Source organism: Tasmannia lanceolata, unplaced genomic scaffold (genome assembly GCF_043159265.1).
Source record: "Tasmannia lanceolata isolate RefF3 unplaced genomic scaffold, GAP_Taslan_0.1 ptg000015l, whole genome shotgun sequence".
Classification (NCBI taxonomy): Eukaryota; Viridiplantae; Streptophyta; class Magnoliopsida; order Canellales; family Winteraceae; genus Tasmannia; species Tasmannia lanceolata.
The window spans coordinates 63,540,628-63,560,766 of record NW_027518692.1 but is presented as its reverse complement, the minus strand read 5'-3'; the positions used below and the strand labels follow the sequence as shown (position 1 = coordinate 63,560,766).

General features: G+C 38.3%; 1 protein-coding gene across 4 annotated transcripts; it reads left to right on the top strand.

Moving 5' to 3' along the window:
* The first annotated feature begins 8,671 nt into the window (after positions 1 to 8,671).
* On the top strand, positions 8,672 to 12,610 carry LOC143846521 (transcription factor bHLH123-like). 4 transcript variants are annotated; one of them, XM_077354973.1, is made up of 7 exons: positions 8,672 to 8,836; positions 10,625 to 11,171; positions 11,263 to 11,370; positions 11,459 to 11,524; positions 11,639 to 11,698; positions 11,795 to 11,845; positions 11,942 to 12,610. In XM_077354973.1, the coding sequence occupies exons 1-7, from the start codon at positions 8,742 to 8,744 to the stop codon at positions 12,089 to 12,091; spliced, it is 1,077 nt and encodes a 358-aa protein (XP_077211088.1). In that variant the 5' UTR covers positions 8,672 to 8,741; the 3' UTR covers positions 12,092 to 12,610. The 4 variants fall into 4 exon arrangements, with proteins under 4 accessions (XP_077211088.1, XP_077211087.1, XP_077211089.1 ...); XM_077354972.1 differs by having other exon boundaries at positions 11,639 to 11,704; XM_077354974.1 differs by having other exon boundaries at positions 11,643 to 11,704; positions 11,942 to 12,037.
* The last annotated feature ends 7,529 nt before the right edge of the window (positions 12,611 to 20,139 follow it).

Below are 20,139 nucleotides of genomic sequence, written 5' to 3'. Positions count from 1 at the left end.
TAGTAACATTCTGTTGGATGAAGAATAGTGGAAGGAACTCTAGTTTTTACCAACCAGATCAACCCACAACTTTCTTGGATATGTAAGTACGAAAATTTTGAAAAAAAAAAGGTATAGCAACCATGATTTTGTTAGGTAATAATGGATCCACTGCTGTTTGGGGGGTTCCACGTGAAAGCAAAATAGTGCCACACCGGAAAAGTGTAACGATGTGGATGGGCTTATAAGGGAATGGGTTCCCTCCCCTTAACAGCTAGCTTTTAGGGGCGAGTTCTACCCGGGTCCCAACAAGTGGTATCAAAGCCGGGCAAGTGGTAACCCCGGTTTGGCCTCCAAGGATGGAAATATCCCTCAGAGAAGATCTCGGTAACCCCGGTATACCTCCGAGGACGGAAAAAATCCCTCGGGGAAGATCTCGGTAACCCCACGTTCTTGCCGCGTGGAGGGGCGAGATTGTCCACGGTGCTTCCATGTGGAGGGGGAGATTGTTGGGGGTTCCACGTGAAAGCAAAATAGTCCCACACCGGAAAAGTGTAACGATGTGGATGGGCTTATAAGGGAATGGGTTCCCTCCCCTTAACAGCTAGCTTTTAGGGGCGAGTTCTACCCAGATCCCAACAACTCCCTCCGTGCCAAAACATCCTGCCTTTTCTATAGGGAGAGCTCCAGGGGCAGACTTATATCCACTTTGCTCTGAATTTTGTTACATAAATGATCTAACTGTTTCTATAGTCGAGGGACGATAAAGATGTCGGCCTCGCAGAGAACTTATTCAGATAACCCGTCATGCTGTGTTCTACATTAAATTTAGACATACACACTCAATGTTGACTACATGTAGCCATCATTTTCAGGTCTATTTAGTTCATGCACCCCATTGGAAGTTACATTTATCTAATAGAATAGCACAACAAATTGGAGGAAATAATAGTGGTTGTTTTTATCCTAATGGAAAGGAGAGAGGCCATATACCCTGGAACACTATCTGCAAACTCTTGTATGGTTGGGCATTAGAAGACTCAGTGATGCAGGAGGTTTAATGAAACAGGGTTGGAACTCTGTTTGCAAACTCTCTACTGCTGAATTTATGGCCGCTTTTTACGGTGTTTAGATTGCTAGGTCTTACAGTACTCCAATCTGAATTGAATGTGACTCTTCCTTTGTTGTCAATGCTATTCATGGATCTTTACATATTTCTTTCATATTTTCTTTAGAGAATTAACCTCCCAATCTGTTTGACAATTGGGCTCAATTGTCAGTCAAGTCGAGTTGGCTTGGCTAAGTTTCGAGTAGAATTGTCTGATTTCAGTACTAAGGTTTTCTAAGAGCAGACATTGATAGGTAGTTTCATAATTTCAAGCAAATAGACTTCAAATCATACAAAGGTGTGAGAGCATAGAAGATTTTCCTCCAACCAAAAAAGAGCGTAGTCCTCTCTTTGCCGCATATGAGGCCCTTAAAAAATATGTAAGCCCCCTTCAAATGAGGTTTGGTTGAAGCTTGAAGACTCGTTTCAACCCATCCGTTAGCCTATTTCATATTAAAGTCCTTTAAAATGGAGAAAGTTAGGTGCCTTGAGACAAAGTTATTTTCTTTGACTTCAACCTAATCTGCAAAAACCTAACTGTATACAACAAAGACAGTTAATATTTTATTGAGGGTTTTATAAGCCAAGAAGCAAAAGGTCCTAACGAATCTAACACAAATTGTTGGATACTAATGCTTATTAATTGGACCAAATCATCTATTAATATTGACATTTTCATCTTCCGACAAACAAGTCTTGAACTGATGGAGTTATGATGCACATTATAAGGCATAGAAGCATAAGAGATTAGAAATGCCCCAGGTCCCTTCTCGTAGCTTCTCTATGCAGCCGCCCTGGCAATTTAGGTCGTTGGATGGAGAGGCTTTAAAGCTGGGTTTTTTAAAACCTAAAAAAGAAAAAACAAATCTTTCTCGATTAGGCTTCCAGCCACAACCTACAACTATTTGGAAATAACAACTGGGAAACAAGCCAATTTTCCCGACAATCAGTTTTTGGAATTACAATCGGTTTTCAAAATCCAATACGTAATGTGGGTGCTTAAGAGAGAAGAAGAAATTAACACTAGAACACAACAAGGGGAAGAATAAGGGAACCAGAGCGGAACCGGAGCAATGCTCAATATTAACTACTTCACTTCTCAACGTCAGAACTTACTAGACGAATTTAAAGAAGCATGACTTACTAGACACAACTTATTAGACTTAATTGATGCAAGTCAACTTACTAGACACCAGTTAATGAAAATTAACTTACTAGACCACTTAAGGGGCTGTTTGGATACGCGGATTTTAGAATCTAGGTTTTAGTTTGAAATTAGTATAAAAGAGGGTTCATGATCAAGTTGTTGTATGATGTTCTGACAGCATTTCTTTGATTTTAAGTAAGAAATCCAGGTTTTAGAAATCTCTCCCCCATTCTGAGATTTCTGAAACCTTGAAACATGGGACGATCTCCTGCTCTCTTGCTGTCAGGAAGAAGGGTGAGAAATCAGAAAATGACGACCGGTCTCTTTCTTCTCTCGTCTTTTAATTACAATTTTGAGGAAATCCAAGATTCTAAAATCCGTGTATCCAAACGGCCCCTTAAAGAAAAAGAACTTACGACTAGTACTCATAAATGAGGTAGTTGCAAAAAAAGTCTTCCAAGCAAACATCACAATAACACTTAGTACACTCCATCCAAGCCACCTACACGTGATATGACTGCCATGTTGGCATTGTATCACAAGGCCTTAAGGTTAAAATTGTCCTACGTAATATGGTCAATCCAATCTAGGAATGAGAAGATGAACTGACAACCAAAATGTAATTTGTATAGATGGTCAATCCGCTCTAGGATGAGAAGATGAACTGACAACCAAAACGAGACGTCATATAATTTCCTCTTTTCCTTAACCATCCTCGCTAGACAATTAAAACGAGACGTCATATAATTTCCTTTTTTCCTTAACCATCCTCTCTGGACCCAGGTAGAACTCATCCTTAAAAGCCAACCTTTGCGGAGAGGGTGCCCAAGCCCTTATAAGCCCATCTACATCTCTTCACTTTTCTGATGTGGGATCTTTGCTTTTGCGTGGAACCCCAACACATCAAACGGCTACAATTGTTTGATTTAATTCCATGTTTTTTTGCCATGATCAATCAATGTGATATCAACAATCTCAATCATAAAAGTGCCACATGTAGAGTAGAGCCAGTGGAGATCACGATTTACAAATGCACTACCATTGATGCAGGCCATAGTAACATAGTTCATGTCCTAACCTTTTTTTTTTTTTTTTTTTGACTTGATTGGTGGAGCCATAGGGATGTGATCGGACTTGGACGTCTTTCCAGGCTCGTACCTTTACGTTTTCTAACTACTATGCCTATTAGTTTGCAAAAGCAGGTGAGATTTTTCTTAAATTGTGATAGTATGTTAGCTAGAGCAGTTGAATTCTAGAAAAGCTGAACTGGTATTGACTCTTATTGGCTGGGATGAGAGTTTAGGTAATCTTATTCTTTCTTAAATTGATCAGACGTCACAAAAATTTCATTTGTACTCTAATAACCAAACATTCTTAGTTCACATTATTTACAGAATGTATGGGAGTTTAATTGATCTTTATCTTTGATATCCTCTGCCTTGATATGTACGGCAAGTTACTTAATCGGCTTAGTTTTTGACAATATTTTATAATACAACTTTGATAAAAAGAAGAAGAAGAAGAAGATGCCTAAAAGTTCGCAGCTGTTAAGCTCTTTGTTAACACTTTCTTCTTGGGGTTGTGTGTGCCACATGGATGTGATCGGATCCGTTGATCAGATTGGTGAGCACAAGTCTGGCCTACTACAGTTTAAAATGCCTTGATCGAATGATGTTAGGCCCTTGATTGTTCTTACACAACATACATGTCTTCATGTGGGGTCGAAAAATTGATCATTAGCATTGTTCTCCCAAAAAAGTTCAAACATATAGATTCATTGCAATAATAACAGGCGACAATGTTAATTGCTGGCAATGATGGTCATTGGCCAATATAATCACACAAAACTAAAAATAAAGTTTTTTTTCTCTGATTATAAAACCCGATATATCAGTTTTATCGCTCATCCATCGGCCGACTTTACCGAGGAATTGGTCCATTAAACCCTACTTTTGTCTAAGTAGGCTTACAACTTTACAAGGGGGCCTTTTATTTCTTATCCCATTTGAGCAAAGGCGGACAACCATAGGGAGTTGTAAATTTGCTCAATTAATGACAGATACGTTTGGGAAAAGTGTTGGATGTCACTCCTTGATGAAACTCTAGTTGCATTTCATCGATATAAGCTTTGGGGAGAAAGCCATCTTTGCTTGGGGCCTGAAGGAGGTAGAAACTTTGAGTATGGTTTTCTTCTTTCAATAGAAATGATGACTAAAGAGAAAGGAATAGGACAGAGTAGGTCCAACCTCTCTCGTCTCTATCTTATTATTATGAAACCAACAACAATTCTTACATAATTCTTGGGGTCAATGTTTTTTATAGACTTTGAGAAAATTTAAAAAGGGAAAAGATATATTCTCCCTGTTTTCTTCCCATGACCACCCCCTCCTAGTGTAAAAAGAGTAGTCATAAATACACTAGAGGGGGCGGGTTGGGGAAGAAAAGGGGGCGAATATATTACTTCCCATAAAGAATTGCAACCCATATTAGAATTCTACACTTATGATGCAGTATAGATGTCACACGAGACAATCGGCAACCTAGAACTACTTCAAGAAATCACAACCACGTGTCAAAATCTGGTGAGATCATTTGTCTGACATCTACAGTGCAAGTTGCAATGAGGATTTTATATATCATTTAAGAAGAAATTTTAGAGAAATTGAAGAAATATAAGTAGGAGAAATAATAAAGAAAGAATTTGTGGAACCATAAGAAGAGAAGGAGTGACATATGTTTCAATCCATGTCCTCAAAGATTGTAAGATTTTAGAGGGGATAAAATGAGTGAGGCCCTTCTCATGACTTGAAGGAATGTTGCATCAACATGGGTCAATTATCCATGTCAAACCCACTCAAGGAGAGCAAGTTTGATGACGTGGGGAAGTCTACAAAAACAATGATTTTAGGTTTGTCTTTCTAATAAATGGGCAAAGGCTTCTTTATGGTGGAAAATGTGATACAGGTTTCAACTCCAATGAGTCGATCTAAAAAGGAGGAACACAGAGAAAACAAACACTAATAAATCTGAAGGATTGGCACTTATAGCAAGATGAGATAGAGTGTTGGTTGGTGCGTTAAAGTTTAACATTTTCCCCCAAATGTATCCATATCTGTTTTAAACGTTTGGTAAAATCAATTCTTATTTTTTGGTAGATGCTTGACCTAGTAGAATCTCAGTCTCAAGGAGGGTCTTCTCTACCTAATCTAAACTACCTTTAGTTTACCTGACCACCCAAGGTCATGGTTGTAGACCGTATAATGTACTTTATACTTTTCATATATGGGATTTGCTAGGGAGACTTTATCTACGGTGTCCACCCATGGCCTCTCGCTTGTGTCTTGCCTTTTTTGTGGCTCTCGTCCCTTCCCACGTGAACCTCTCTGCTTCTTTTCTTTTGGGCTCTCTCAATGTAGTACGCCTCCTCTATTTTGGCCTTTTCTCCCATCTCAACCTTACATCACACTGAGGTCAGCCATATGTAATGTATACAAGCGTGTAAATATATATTTTTTACTAATGTTCCGGGCCCATGATACGCATGGTGCAAAAATGGTGGGCCCCACCCATTCAAAACATGAGGTTCAAAATGGTGGGCCCTACCCCTAATGCATAGGTTTGGGTAGGGGTGTCAACTACCTCTCATCTAATATTCGATGATAGATCTCAATGGATTTAAGCTATCCTAACATGGCCACAGATGTATGTGGATTGGAAATTGACACACGCTTGGTTACAAGAAAATATCCCTAATAAGAAATGTAATTAAAATCGTTGTTGCCAAATGTCCATTGAGTATGTTGACTAATGCATGAAACATTGAAACCTACCTTTATCTAACTACCTCCCATCTACCTCTCATCTAATCCTTGATGGTCCAACGGTTGAGATATTTCATACTCTAACATAGAAACCTATGGCATTCAAGAAATAACATTCCCACTGTTAAACAAGTATGGCATCTTTATCTTCCTTAATTTGCACTTGATAAATGACTATATCCAACCCTCCTTTAATAGCTTATGGTGCCGGATGATAGGTTGAGAGAGAGAGAGAGAGAGAGATTCCATAAACACATGAAGACAGGGAGAAGATCCAAGGAGTGGATGGGTGGGACCTATATAATATTCAAGCGTAGCCAAAAGAGACCAAGTTGTCTTATCCTAACAAGGTCAATCTTTGAGTCTTCAGCGTATTAATATTATACATTATCTCCTAACTCATACCTCTCGCGTGCATTACTTCCTAAAATGTGGAAAACTAGCGAGCTAAATAGTTAGGGGTGTCAACGGATCCACTTCGGTCGGTTCCACCTATGTCACAGTCACGATCCATTCAAATTCCTTATCAGTTGGGTCGGAGTCAAATTGTTCTCCGGATCCTACTTACATGTCATGATCACGATCTATTTTAATTTGGGCCGTCCATCGGAGTGTCCTATTATGTCTCACTAAGCTAAGTAAACAATTAATATTTTTTTTTAAAAGAGTTAGAATGGCAGTCCACTATTAGTTTGTCTTTATGCATTTTCTTCAACTGAATTAAAAATTTACCTATGTTTAATCTGTGTATAATAATGCTTGTAAACAATAAAACTAATCAAAATTACATACATAAATATAATGTATAACTATTATCAAAGAAAATGATACATAAAGAACAAAACCCCTCTCTTTTCCTTCGTAAAAGTATCAAATGAAATGACTGAAATGAGTGATATTGCATTCGCATCTGATACCAAAATACCCTTCATAGAATCGCGTTAGCATTAACAAAATTTGGAGGGTATTTTTGCAAACCATTTCGGATCATTACTATGCAATGGGCATCTGTGGTGTGCCCATACCAATCTGAAATTTTTTGGATCTCAGATTTCATGATCCGAAATATGCCCATGGATCCTATTCATATGTTTAGATCCCGTTCATTAACTTTCGGATTCGGACGATCCATCGGACCGTCTGGATCCATTGACACTCCTATAAATAGTCTTTAGAGAAACGAGCTGCGAGCCAACAACTCATTTGGCATGAAAAAGTGAAAATCATCACCTTGTTTTACACTGCTTTCACCAGCTGCCAAAAGCGATTACAATTCCCCAAAAGCTCTCAGTAGCCAATTAGAGAAGTGCACATTAAACAAGGATATTCCTCCTCCCATTCTCAAACTTGTTCGTGTAGATATCAGTCTTGTGCTCTTATTTTTATTGACTTAGCAGGCACTTTGGGTCGACTCTACTCGACTGACTTTTGAGGTGAGTTGAGTTTCCGAGTTTCTGAACTACATGTTGCACTACCAATAGAAATTCTAGCTACTCAGTTTCAGTAACAGCTTTGGCTAAAAATAAGTGGATGGAATCTGGGTCTGTTCTACATGGTTGGGCCTGTCCGTTGAACCCAAGGGGTGTTCATTGCGCACCATTGTAGAGAGAGAGAGAGAGAGAGAGAGAGAGAGAGAGAGAGAGAGAGAGAGAGAGAGAGAGAGTTCAAAGGTGTGAGTGATGGAGGGATTGACGAGAGAGCAACGGAGGAAGAAGAGTACGTGTGTCCTACGACAAATGATGAAGTAGGAGAAAGAGAGGGTCGCTTTTGGGGTTTGACTAATACGAGGGTGGACCCCAGACCTCGTGGCACGCGTGTGAACCTGTGGGCCCTACTCGGACCCATGGCAACATGGTCATAAGCAAGACAGTCAGCAGGTCTCATGCTCTAGGCGCCGCCTCGCAACGGATAAACTAACAAATACATGCTACAGATGTGTGCACTACCATGGTTTTGGTAACTGCACTAATTCATATCGTCTTTTATTATTTAAACATATGTCAATATTTATTATGGTCCCAAAAAGCTCTCAGAAGACAATTGAAGAAGAAAATATAAGCTGATTTTGTGTAATTGTTAAAGCATGGTAGTGCCAATATCAACAGCCTGTTATAGACTTATAGTCACTCTAAAAAAATGTGGCAATTCAAAAAAAGGGAAATGTTATCAGCACAGCCATATGTTGATATTTGCACAAATTCAGCTGTCCTTTCTGCTTTAATTGGCTCGCGAGAGTGTTTTTGGGAAATGTAATAACCTTTTGAAAGCTCTTTAAACACTAAAAGACAAGATGGGTCAGTGAAAATACCAAATTATGGTTGTGCTGGTATCATGTTGCTCTGTTGGTGGAATATGACATCACAAATTCCTGGAAAAGATTATTTTCCGGGAATTTGACGTGGCACCCGAATGAAACCGCTTACTCATGTTGCTTTGATTACAAACCAAAGAAAGAAAAGAAAAAGATGATTTCAAAGCGGGTTTGGCTAGTATAATCAAAATCAAGACTTAAACGTCAACTGGGATTCTGGGTGGTCCTCCTGTCCCTACACCACAACGGTTTTATTATATAAACAAACCATTGGAAGAATAATTTTCCATCAACCCAACGGAGAGAAAGAGAGAGAGAGAGAGAGAGCAAGATAAGAACTCTTTTCCAGGAATTTGCGTTTGGAGTTTCCATGCCATGGCAGACGAATTTCAGACCGGAATTTGCAGTGAAAACTGGTGGAATGGATTTAATTCGTCGTCGCCCACAATGGATTGGAGCCATGCTTTATTGTGGGTGAAGATTTATTAAAAGCTCTTTTATTTTCTCTCTTCTTTTTTGTGCTGTTTGAAAATGGAATTCAAACAAAACAACATAATTTGTTGTTTTGGACTTGAATTTGATCTAGTCCTTTCTAGCGAGAAGTTTCTGAATGGACAAAATTACATTGACTAAAGAAAATCAACCCAATAAGCTTGCAAAAGACCATAATTTTCAGCTTTATTAGCTCCTTTCTCTGCATACAACATGTACTTCGGGTTCTATAAACATCAATTGTGCTATATTTTTTTATGGGCTTCTTTTCTGGTAGTTGCTATTTCTTCAGGGCGGTCACCTTTATTCAGGCTCCTCTTCAAGTTCTCCTATGATTTTGAATATCTCATCTCCAATCATTCAGGAGTACCAGTGCGAGAGATTGTAAAATTCAATTCAGTGACTACATTTTTCTAACGTTTTACCAAGTTTTATATGCTTTGTTTTACGCCTTGTTTGTTTTGGATTTTGAGAATCTATTGTGAGTCCGAAACTGATTATTCAACCGATCTTCGTAATTAACAAAGTCAAGGGAATGTTTCCAACATTTTTCATCAGATGTTCTATCGGGCACTACTTAGATTTTTCACCTCTTCTAACAGATCAAACATTGTATTTCACTCCATAACATCTTCAAAACCCTGACGGGTTCTGAACCTTTTACGTTTTCGCCCCATTTTATACCATGTTTTTAGATTTCTGCTTAAATTCCACCTCTTGACGGAGTAACAGCAAACATTATCTCCTGTCAATTTTTGTTTCCAATTGACTGCCCTGTTATTGTTTTGGTACTATCTTGAAGAGACAAATATACCCTCTGTTAAACTTATCCATTCCATGAACCCACTGGTCTCACATTCCATTTATGCCCTTCCTGAAGCATTAGATTATTTTCACACCAAATATGTGAGTCTAAGGCAAACATATCAAAATTCCTCTTTTATGTGTTATTTTGTTTTAGTTTGCTGCTGCCATGTTTTGTGTCCAATGGTCATGCAATGCGAAAACAGCCCTTAACTCGCAAGATAGCAGGTTGGTCAATGAACATTTGATTCACAGACAACAGCATAGTCATGCTTGGGTAGACAAGATAGAAAAAACAGAGTTCCCTTGCCACATTGCCTAAAAAAATATGTTACTCTTGTATAGGGTTGGGGCATCATGCCTTACTAATTGGCTACTCGTGTTGGGAAAACCTAATATGAAGTTATGAACTTTCTAATATCTGCAACATGTGTCTTTTCATGAATTATTTCCTTTGACGAGTCTTCTTGTTTATGCATTTAGCTAGAACTTTCATATATCAGTGCCCTAACTAATTAGCACAGGGTTTGGCCTGGGAAATAGAATGGAAATAAGAAACATTTGTCTATAAAAGGTGAAGTAGTACCACACTTTGTGGCATCTCTGAATTTCAATTATACTAGTGTCGGAAGTGGATGCTAAGAACAAAAGCCTATTGGTTGCCCATTTGGATTTCCATTTCAGAGCTTTTCTGTTGCAAATCTGTTTTGGTTTTTTGGGTTCATTTTATTATGTTATTCAGTCATTCAATCATAGTGTCTTGTATTTACAGCAGTTAAAGTACAGCATTTCCCTGTTTCTGTGTTCGATTTCCGGTGCTACACAATATTAGAAGCCAAGATTTTTCCACAATTGGCACTGGAGCCAAGTTCTTCAGCAAAAAAAAAAAAAAAAACTTGCAAATTTGATGATATAAATTTAGTATTTTACAAGTTGCTTACTTTTATTTTAATTTCTTACAGTCGAAGTAGTGGAAGAGCCGAAAGCAGTTTCCATGAAATGTTTCAAGAAGAATCTGCTCAAGTCCAAATGGACAGGAATTCGAAAAAAATTTCAGTTGGTGACGAAGATTCTCCAATAAATGCATTCAAGCAAATAAATCAAGTATTCAGTTCAGATCAACAGCGTTTGAATTCTGGCAATAGTTCTGGAGCTGCAAACAATTTATCGATGAGTTTCGGTTCTTATGGATTCTCTTCAACATTATTACAAGATGTATTTGAACCTGATCTTCAGCCCCAGCAAACTCCTTATGAGAACCAATCAATGAACTATGTATCCCCAATAACTTATTGCTCGAATTCAAATGAATTCTCTCCTGCATGGCCTAAAATCCCTCAGTTACAAAAAGATTCACCTCTAAAACAGCAACCCAGTAACCAGTTGCACTTCTCAAACAACGCAGCATTCTGGAATCCCTCTGCATCTGGCATGAACGATGTTCGGAATTCCCAATTTCTTACACCGACTTTTGAAGAAAAACCTGATTGCAGTAGCCTCACTGCAAAGGTAAATATCTAGATACGACCAAAATAATTCATGGTTTCCACCTAAGTTAGGATTTTGAGACTGAATTCTTTTTTTGTGTTTTGGGTATCAGCTGAATACAGAAGAAGTTTTGGACTCATGCTCCAGAGTTAAGAAAAGTGGTGAACCTGCATTCAAAAGGCCTCGGTTTGAAACACCCTCCCCTTTACCAACTTTTAAGGTATGACCCATTTGAACAATCTTTTCATCACAGTGACTTTTGAATTACTTTTGTAAATATGGGTGAGAATTTCCAGCATCCTTTCTAGGTTCGGAAAGAGAAATTAGGGGACAGAGTCACTGCCCTCCAGCAATTGGTTTCGCCTTTTGGAAAGGTGATATATCTTCAGGATTTTCCCACACTTTCACAAAGAGTACAGTTAGAAGTTCTTAGTTTTGAATACATAAAAGATTTCTTTGATTGAACTGAAATCTATTTTTCCTTTCAGACAGATACTGCGTCAGTTCTCTTTGAAGCAATCCAGTGCATCAAATTTCTCCATGATCAAGTCAGTGTAAGTTCCATCATCTCAGAGAGAGAGAGAGAGAGAGAGAGAAATTAAAAGGGAAAAAGACTAATTTTATCTACGGTTATAACATTTCAGGTTTTAAGCACCCCGTATATGAAAGATGGAGCTCCCATACAACACCAGCAGGTAATACTAAGCTAATCCAAGTGCGGTTATTTGTTTTAATTTTGGCTAAATGATTCATTTTTTCTCCACAACTTAAGTATTTACAATGTCATGCAGAGCTCCAATCAACCAAAGGATGCTGAAGGATCAAAACAAGATCTCCGAAGCCGCGGATTGTGTTTGGTTCCAATTTCAAGCACCTTTCCAGTTACTAATGAGACTACAGCTGATTTTTGGACCCCAACATTTAGAGGAACTTTCAGGTAGGATTTTCAGGAGGAACTTATCCCATCAAGTCCCTTGTTATCAAATCCAAGGCAATCTGGGGAAGAGTTTCAAAAAGAAAGAAGAAAACCCCAGAAAGCCATATGAATGATATTAGCCTGGGAGGAAAATTAAAACCCAGGAAAAAAAAAAGAACCAGGAAAGAAAAAGGAAGTGACCCAAGAGAAACAGGTAATGTTGGGGCAGCTAGACGCAAAATGATGAAGGCTGGCCAAAGATAGAGGGTGTAATAACTAATAATCAAATCAAAGTATTATATGTAGAGAATGGAAACGGAGCTAAATTCGGCATAGATTTTGATCGGTTTAGAAGGGATCTGTTCAAAGGAAGCTGATGTTTATACCATCTAGTTTTGATACATACCCCTCATCCCTTAATTTTAAACAACTTTCATAGCTGTTTGTGCTGGTGTATTTCACAAGAAAAAAGACCCATGTGTCACGTTTAGGCAGGTTCTTTGATTGAAAAATATATATGGTGCTCGTCCCATGTTGCAGATAATGGGGCACAACTTAGGTGTCTCTGTTGATATTTGATCTAACGATCACCATTGATATTTGGTCTTCCCTCTCATCAGTCAAAATCTGAGACTGCAGATAGCTGTTAATGTGAACGAAATCAACGAAGGAGAGCTCGAGATTACTTGTTAAGAACTCAGATGAGGAAGAAGGGGGAGCGTTCTGCCAAACCCATTCTTTTCATTTGCTAAAATGTTGCCACCCTACAATCTCGATCCACCATCCCAGATTAATCGGTTTAAGAACCGTACATTTTGCTAGAATAAGGCCATGTTCATGTAAGATTATGGCTACCGATAGTGAGTGCCAAACCGATTATTGGACTCAAATTTAAACGTAATTTTGAGTCCAATTAATAATCGGTTTGGCACTCACAATCGGTTGTCATAATCTTAAACGTTGTGGAGTCCCCAACCAATTATTGGACCGAAATTGCACTGAATTTGAGTCCAATAATCGGTGGGGGACTTGACAATCAGTTGTCATAATCTAAAACAAACAGGTGCTACGCATCTCCCTTATAATTCCTCTGTTTTTAATGGTTCTCATAATTGAGAGAGAGAGAGAGAGAGAGAGAGAGAGAGAAGCTATTCATTGGCACCAGTACATTAAATTTGCTTCAATCCCCTCTTTGTGTATACCATAAATAAAAACCAACCAATAGTACTGAAGAAGCACATGAAGCAAATTGCCTAACAGAACATAATAAGGGCAACATATTTTATGACAAAAGAAGAGGAAATTGAAATGAATGCTAAAGCAAAACAGCAGGTAAGAAAAAAAAATGTTCATGCATAGAATCGCAAAATGTGCTGTATAGTAGGGTGCAAATCAAGCAGCTCCCTTGAGCTTCTTAGCAATTCCAGCAACGTATTATTTTCCCAGGTGAAATGCTTGCTCCAGTTGAAGCTCAGATGGCTGTCTTGAACATTCACTCGCAGAAGTGCCAGCACCGTAAGGGCTGCCAGCTTTCACCTTCTCCAACTCCAAGTCTCCAACATGCCAGCTCCGGCACAATCCCAAAAAGTACTTAATAGCTATTCAAAGTTGTAAAATAAAGGGCGAAGGCATTATGTGAATAAATGGATATAGGGGTATTAAATAAGAGAGAAATGAAGCGCACAAGTAAGAAACTCCCAACTGGTCTATGAGATCCGTCCAACGAATCTTAAACGACTGTAGCCCGAGATCCTTGACTTGTGTATCGGGTGTGGAGCTTAGTTGAATTCATGCTTACCTTAAATATCACTACCAAAAGGCACGCAGAGAGAGGATCCTAACTAGCAGAATAGCCTTATTCGTATTCATGTCCAGGTTCGTGTCAACCATGCATTTATCGCACCCATCCTACTTGCTTAGGGTCCACTATCCAAGTGGCCGAGATAAGACACCCTAATGTGTGTATGGAAGCAGGTCTGATGCTTCTAGTTATGCAAAGAGCCAAAATGTCATATCTCCCCGCCCTTTAAGACTCCATGGGCATGACCATTCCTATGATGCTGCCTAAGGACAAACGCGTGTCAAAAGAAAACAAGCATATCACGCACGTGTAATACCCAATAAAGGGCTTTCAACCAAGGGGTGTGAATGGATTCACTTTCGAAGGGATCCACCCATGTCTTGGTCACCATCCATTCATATACCTTACGTGTTGGATTTTTCAGAGTGCTTTTTGGATCCTAATTTCTAAGTTTGGATCCTGATCCATTTCAAACAGGGATGTCAATGGATCCACTTCGGAACGGATCCACCCATGTCTCAATCACAATACATTCAAATCCCTTAACGGTTGAATTGGATTCGGAGAGTCCTTCGGATCCTACTTCCCATGTCTCAGTCACGATCCATTTCAAATTGGACCATCCATCTGAGTGTCCTAGTAGGTCCTACTTATGTTGTACTTAGTTGAATTATCAAAAGAGGGCGAGGGTGAATTGCAGCGGTGACGATGCAGCAGATTAGGGACCTAAAACCAATGGTTAGAGAAGAAAGAGAAGAGGGTGACTCGACTTGAGAGAAATGAATGACAAAATACTCAAAATAGAAATAGCTTGAAAAATGGATATAGCTTATGTTTACTGAAATACCCTTGAAACAATACTCAATTTTATAAAAATTGGAGGGTATTTTTATAAAATAACACAACAATATCGAATTTCGGACTGTTATTAGTTGTCCGGATCCGATCGGTAATTTCTTTCGGATACTATGACAGGATCTGAAATATGTCCATGGATCCTAGTAGTCTAAGGATTCGAAATATGTCTAGGTCCTAACCATTTAACTTCAGATTCAGATAGTCCATCGGATGATGGACTGTCTGGGTCCATTGACAACCCTAATTTCGAACCAGATCTTCCTTTAGAGTGCCCTTGGTCCTAAGTGCGTTGTACAATAGGGTATGGGGAGGGAAGACGGGAGAAACCCCAGAGAAGAGTCATCAGAATAAGAAGTGCGAAAATGGCATGTTACTTTTCCTTTCGACTAAGATTTTAATGTTACTAAAATACCCCTCTTTAATAGACATAAATAAACAAAAATATGGAAGGTATTGTGTACATTAGCATCTCCATTTGGATCTTGGATGCTCCATCGGATTTTGTGGCAACGTCTGGGTCATGATCTAAAATAATTTTGGACCTTAGGATATGGATCCAACGGACATGGTCAGATCAAACTACTGTCCACAAATCGTGACCGTTAATGTTCTGATCCTTTGGATCCATTGAACCATTGGAGTCCATTGCCACACCTACTTTCAACAGGAAAATTCAAAGCTAGAGTTTGCCTCTCTCATTGGTGAACATGTTGGGAATCAGTGCTATCATGGTAGGAGAACCTTGTAAATTTGTAATGTCATGGGGACATTAGCTACAACGAATGAAAACACAATTGATCAATACTGCAATTATTTTTGTTGATGAAAATACCATTTGACAACTTTTGCATTAAAAATGAGCACGATTTGAAAGAAGATTTTGAAAGAGTTAAGTGTACTTTTGGAGAACCTTTATAAGGTAGCCTATAATGTTCTCAATAGGAGAGATGGGTGAACTTATAACTAGGAATGAAATGAATATATTTGGAACATGCCATCTCAAAAACTTTCCTCATATATATATATATATATATATATATATATATATATATATATATATATATATATATATATAGAAAGAGAGAGAGAGAGCTATTGGTGCGCTTGTTGGTGCGCTTAAGTTGTTATAACGTCTCCCATTTGTTTAAATGTTTGGGTCCCGCTAAAGCGCACTAATGGGGGATGTTATAACAACTTAAGCGCACCAAATGGGCAGATTTATGGAGGTTTATACCCATCCATTTCAACCTCCACAAATGGAAGGGTTATGATGATCCTATGAAGTTGATTTTTTGGGCGCACCCTATCTATGTGAGGGCCTATTAAATGAATGCTTTGGATCATCCAAACAAAGTGGACCCCTTATATTTTTAAGCGTCACCTCATATAAGCTATATGAGGTAACACCTTAGGAACTCTATTATATATATATATATATATATATATATATATATATATATGAGAGAACGGATCCTACACATATGTGTAGAGAGTTCTCTACACACTAGCTTAAAATACAGTGGGGGCCCACAATGTTTGGGTGATCCAAGCCATCCATTTTAAAGGCCCTCATATAGATAGGGTGTCTACAAAAAATCAGATCCATAGGATCATCCCAACCCTACGATTTGTGGAGGTAAAATGGATGTCTTTAAACCTTCACAAATTAGTCCATTTTTTGCCTCCACAGTATGAGAGAGAGAAAACGGTTCCTACACATATGTGTAGAAAAGTTATCTACACACTAGCTTAAAATACAGTGGGGGCCACATTATTTGGGTGATCCAAACCATTCATTTTTAAGGCCCTCACATAGATAGGGTGTCCACAAAAAATCAGATCCATAGGATCATCCTAACCATTCGAACTGTGAATATTTGTACTTGTAAAGAGAGTTTGTGAATTAGAGGTGGTGATAACTATCATCTAGTTGGCCTCGTACTTAATGGGCGATATATTAAGGCTCCTGCTATTTGCACGACTATGTTTTGATAGTGACACAAACTCAACTTGTTTTTTCAAATGGTGTAAATTTATTTAAAAACCAAAACCACCACTGAGACAGTCATGAAAAAAAAGTAGCAGTTAAAATGATATAAAACAACAGAGACAACCGGGCTCAATGAGGGTAAGAAATCGAAAATATTTTAACACCATTCTATTCACTCCGGCCAGAGCAAGTCGATCCGCCTCCCCATTCCCCGATCTCCTGACACAAACTCACTTTGTTTTTTTCTTTTTAATTGGCTGCTAAGAGCTCTTGGGGAATTGTAATAGCTTTTGACAGCTGTTAAATAATAAAAGACAAGTCTGTCATTATCAAATGATGCAAATATCAGTGGCGTATATTAATTGGACATCCAGGAAGCCAAAAGAGAAAAAGTTCAACCAGCATATGAGGAAGCTACTGATGGCGATTTTGTGTAGGGTCTTTCGACTAAGATAAGAAGAGAGTTGTGCAAGGGGTGGATAGAGGTGGCTGAAGGGGACCAGATATATATATATTATTAACGTCTGTTTGTATACGGATCTTCATTTCAGTTCAGTAGATATGGACAAACAATCTATTGAATTAAGATGGCACAACCAGACAAAACAAAAGGAGCTCCATGTACAGATGGAAGCTATAGACATTTACAACATTTAATAAGGTCAGGTAAGGGTTAGCTTCTCAGGAAGTTAAATTCAGTCGACAGATATAGTGAAGTGCTAAGGTCCTGTCTGTTTTGGATTTTGACAACCGATTTTGCCCAAAATTGATTATTGGACTCAAAATTACCAGATGATTAGCATTACAAACATTCGATTGCGCATCAAATGGTCAGGATATCTTCAAATAATGCAGATGATCATGGAAACTACTGCAAATACCTTCACAGTTTTTTGGGTGGGGACCAAATTTCCCACCCCTGATCCTTCAATTGGTAGACTGGTCCAGCAATCAAACAGTAGCTAATAGTTATCCAAATGAACGCAATGCTCTCCCTGTGAAAAACATAAGTTCTAGGTACTCAGAACCAGAAATGGATTACTCTTTCTATTTCTGACTGTAAGTGCTAGTTCTAGTAGTTCAAATCTCCCACCCCTGATAATTTTAATAGGTAGACTGGTCCAGCAATCTAACAGTAGCTCATAGTTATTCAAATGAAAACAGTGCTCTCCCTGTGAATACCATAAGTTCTAGGCAGTCAGGACCACTTTTTTGATAAATAAAAGGGTAACTGCTAGTTCTAGTAGTTCAAATGCAACCCATGTGGCTTCCTGGAACTTTTCTGTTCAATGCACGTACTCACATTTTATACAGAAAATCGGCACTTCTCGATACTTGTTTACTCTTGAGTTGAACCAGATGAAGTCCACATGAACTGCATCTAATACCCATCAAGCACTTGCTTGGACATTTTAATTTGATCGAAGTAATCTTGTATACACTAACTATTTTATGTACGTGTAAATGTACATAATTTTATAGACTTTTACAGGGTAAAATGTGCTAAGATACAAAAAACATTGCAATGGATGAAGCATGTTTATAACCAGCATATCTGAATCTAGTGGATTACTGGATTATAATCATGGTTTTAAATTTCGGATTTCGGTGGAGACCGAAACCGAAATTTGGCAAAATTTCGAATTTCAGCCTTTACCAAATTTTGGCCTAAATTTCAGAATTTCGAGATAATCTATATTTTTTAATATATATATATATGAGGAAAAGGATTGTACGCTCGAGTGTACCTAACCTTAGGTACGCTCGAGTGCCAAATCACATGGGTCCCACATTTTTTGTGGTCATCTAAACCATTCATTTGCAAGGCCCCCTCCTAGATAGGGTGCGTACCAAAAATCAGCTCCATAGGATCATCCTAACCCATCCATTTGTGGAGGCCAAAATGGACAGATAGTGTTTGTCCACAAATCTGCCATTTTACCCTCCAGTTTTGGAGAGGTTAGGATTATTCAATGGAGCTGATTTTTGGTACGCACCCTATCTATGATGGGGCCTTGCAAATGAATGGTTTAGATGACCACAAAAAATGTGGAACCCATGTGATTTGGCACTCAAGCGTACCTAAGGTTAGGTACACTCGAGCGTACAATCCTTTTCCTCTATATATATATATATATATTACAAATTTTCGGTCCGAAATTTCGAAATGAATTAAATATTCTTTTTTAATTATTACCAAATTTCGGACATAAATTTCGGAATTTCGGTCAAAATTTGGTTTTTGAAGGGTCCGAAACCAAAATTTTAAACCATGATTATAATACACTCCATCTTGAGCACAGATGACACAACGGAAGTACCAATTAGATTGGCAATGTGTGCTCCTGTGGGAGCCCGGGAAAACCATCAATGTGGATGATAACTCCGGGAGACTGATAAGGAAGTGTTTGGCAGGGCTTGGGGCAGTGTGGTATGTTGAGACAAGGAGGTCAAGAATGGCCAAGTTTTTAAAGTACTAGTTGATAACCAGTTTATCTGAATCTAGTGGATTATAATACACTCCATCTACAGAATTAAGCTAATCAATAATGAACACAGATGAGAGCATACGTGAACCAGGGGCAACATACTAAACTCAAAAGTGGATACCATAAGAGAGAAACCACAAGATGGACAACATTCTCACAATGAGAAGGTCAAACTAACAAGGGACCCTGGCTCCTTCATGTATAGGATGAGTCAAATATAGGATTAACTCAAGTCAAAACCAATGTGGAATTAAACCTAATTCACAAATAAACATCACACTAACTGAAAATGCTAGATCATTTCAAAAAAAAAGAAAAAAAAAACTGACAAATGCTAGAGATGAGGCGAATGCACTGAGACTGAGAGTACTGATACCACATCTCAACTCTGTTTCCTTGATGTATGAACGTATCCATGTATGCATATAATGTTCCAGAATGGATCATGTGATTTTTCAATTAAAGAATAAGTCTTATTAGTGAATGGCAACACAGATGGGCACATTAATGGAGAATGTCCATCTGTAACCATAGTCTACTATACCACTTTTAACCGCTACGCGCACACTATATTACAGCAAATTCGAAGTTGAAGAAATTCAGCAAGATCTTTGAACAGTAAAACATGATTTGTGTTCTTTATCAACAGTAGATAACAGCTGGTCAATTTCCCACATTCATATTCAAACTGTAATGTATTAATTACTCTACATAGAAATGAATAGTGTATGCATTCCAATAGATGAAATAGTCTACTCACCAAATGAGTTTTAGGCTTTCAGCCTATGTGTTGTTCTTGCACAATCCATACTGGCATGCAGCTTACTTTACAGGAACAGTCTCAGTGATACTAAAAGCATGTTGCTATACAATAATATCTACCAGATGTTTTGGAGATTTTGTCTAAATTATTAACAAGAATAATTACACGGTTC

Bases quoted from the DNA above. Each gene is read 5' to 3' on its own strand.
- LOC143846521 (XM_077354972.1), top strand. From the start codon at position 8,742: ATGGCAGACGAATTTCAGACCGGAATTTGCAGTGAAAACTGGTGGAAT. The intron at 8,837-10,624 runs GTGGGTGAAGAT...AATTTCTTACAG, and splicing joins GATTGGAGCCATGCTTTATT to TCGAAGTAGTGGAAGAGCCG. The intron at 11,846-11,941 runs GTAATACTAAGC...AATGTCATGCAG, and splicing joins CTCCCATACAACACCAGCAG to AGCTCCAATCAACCAAAGGA.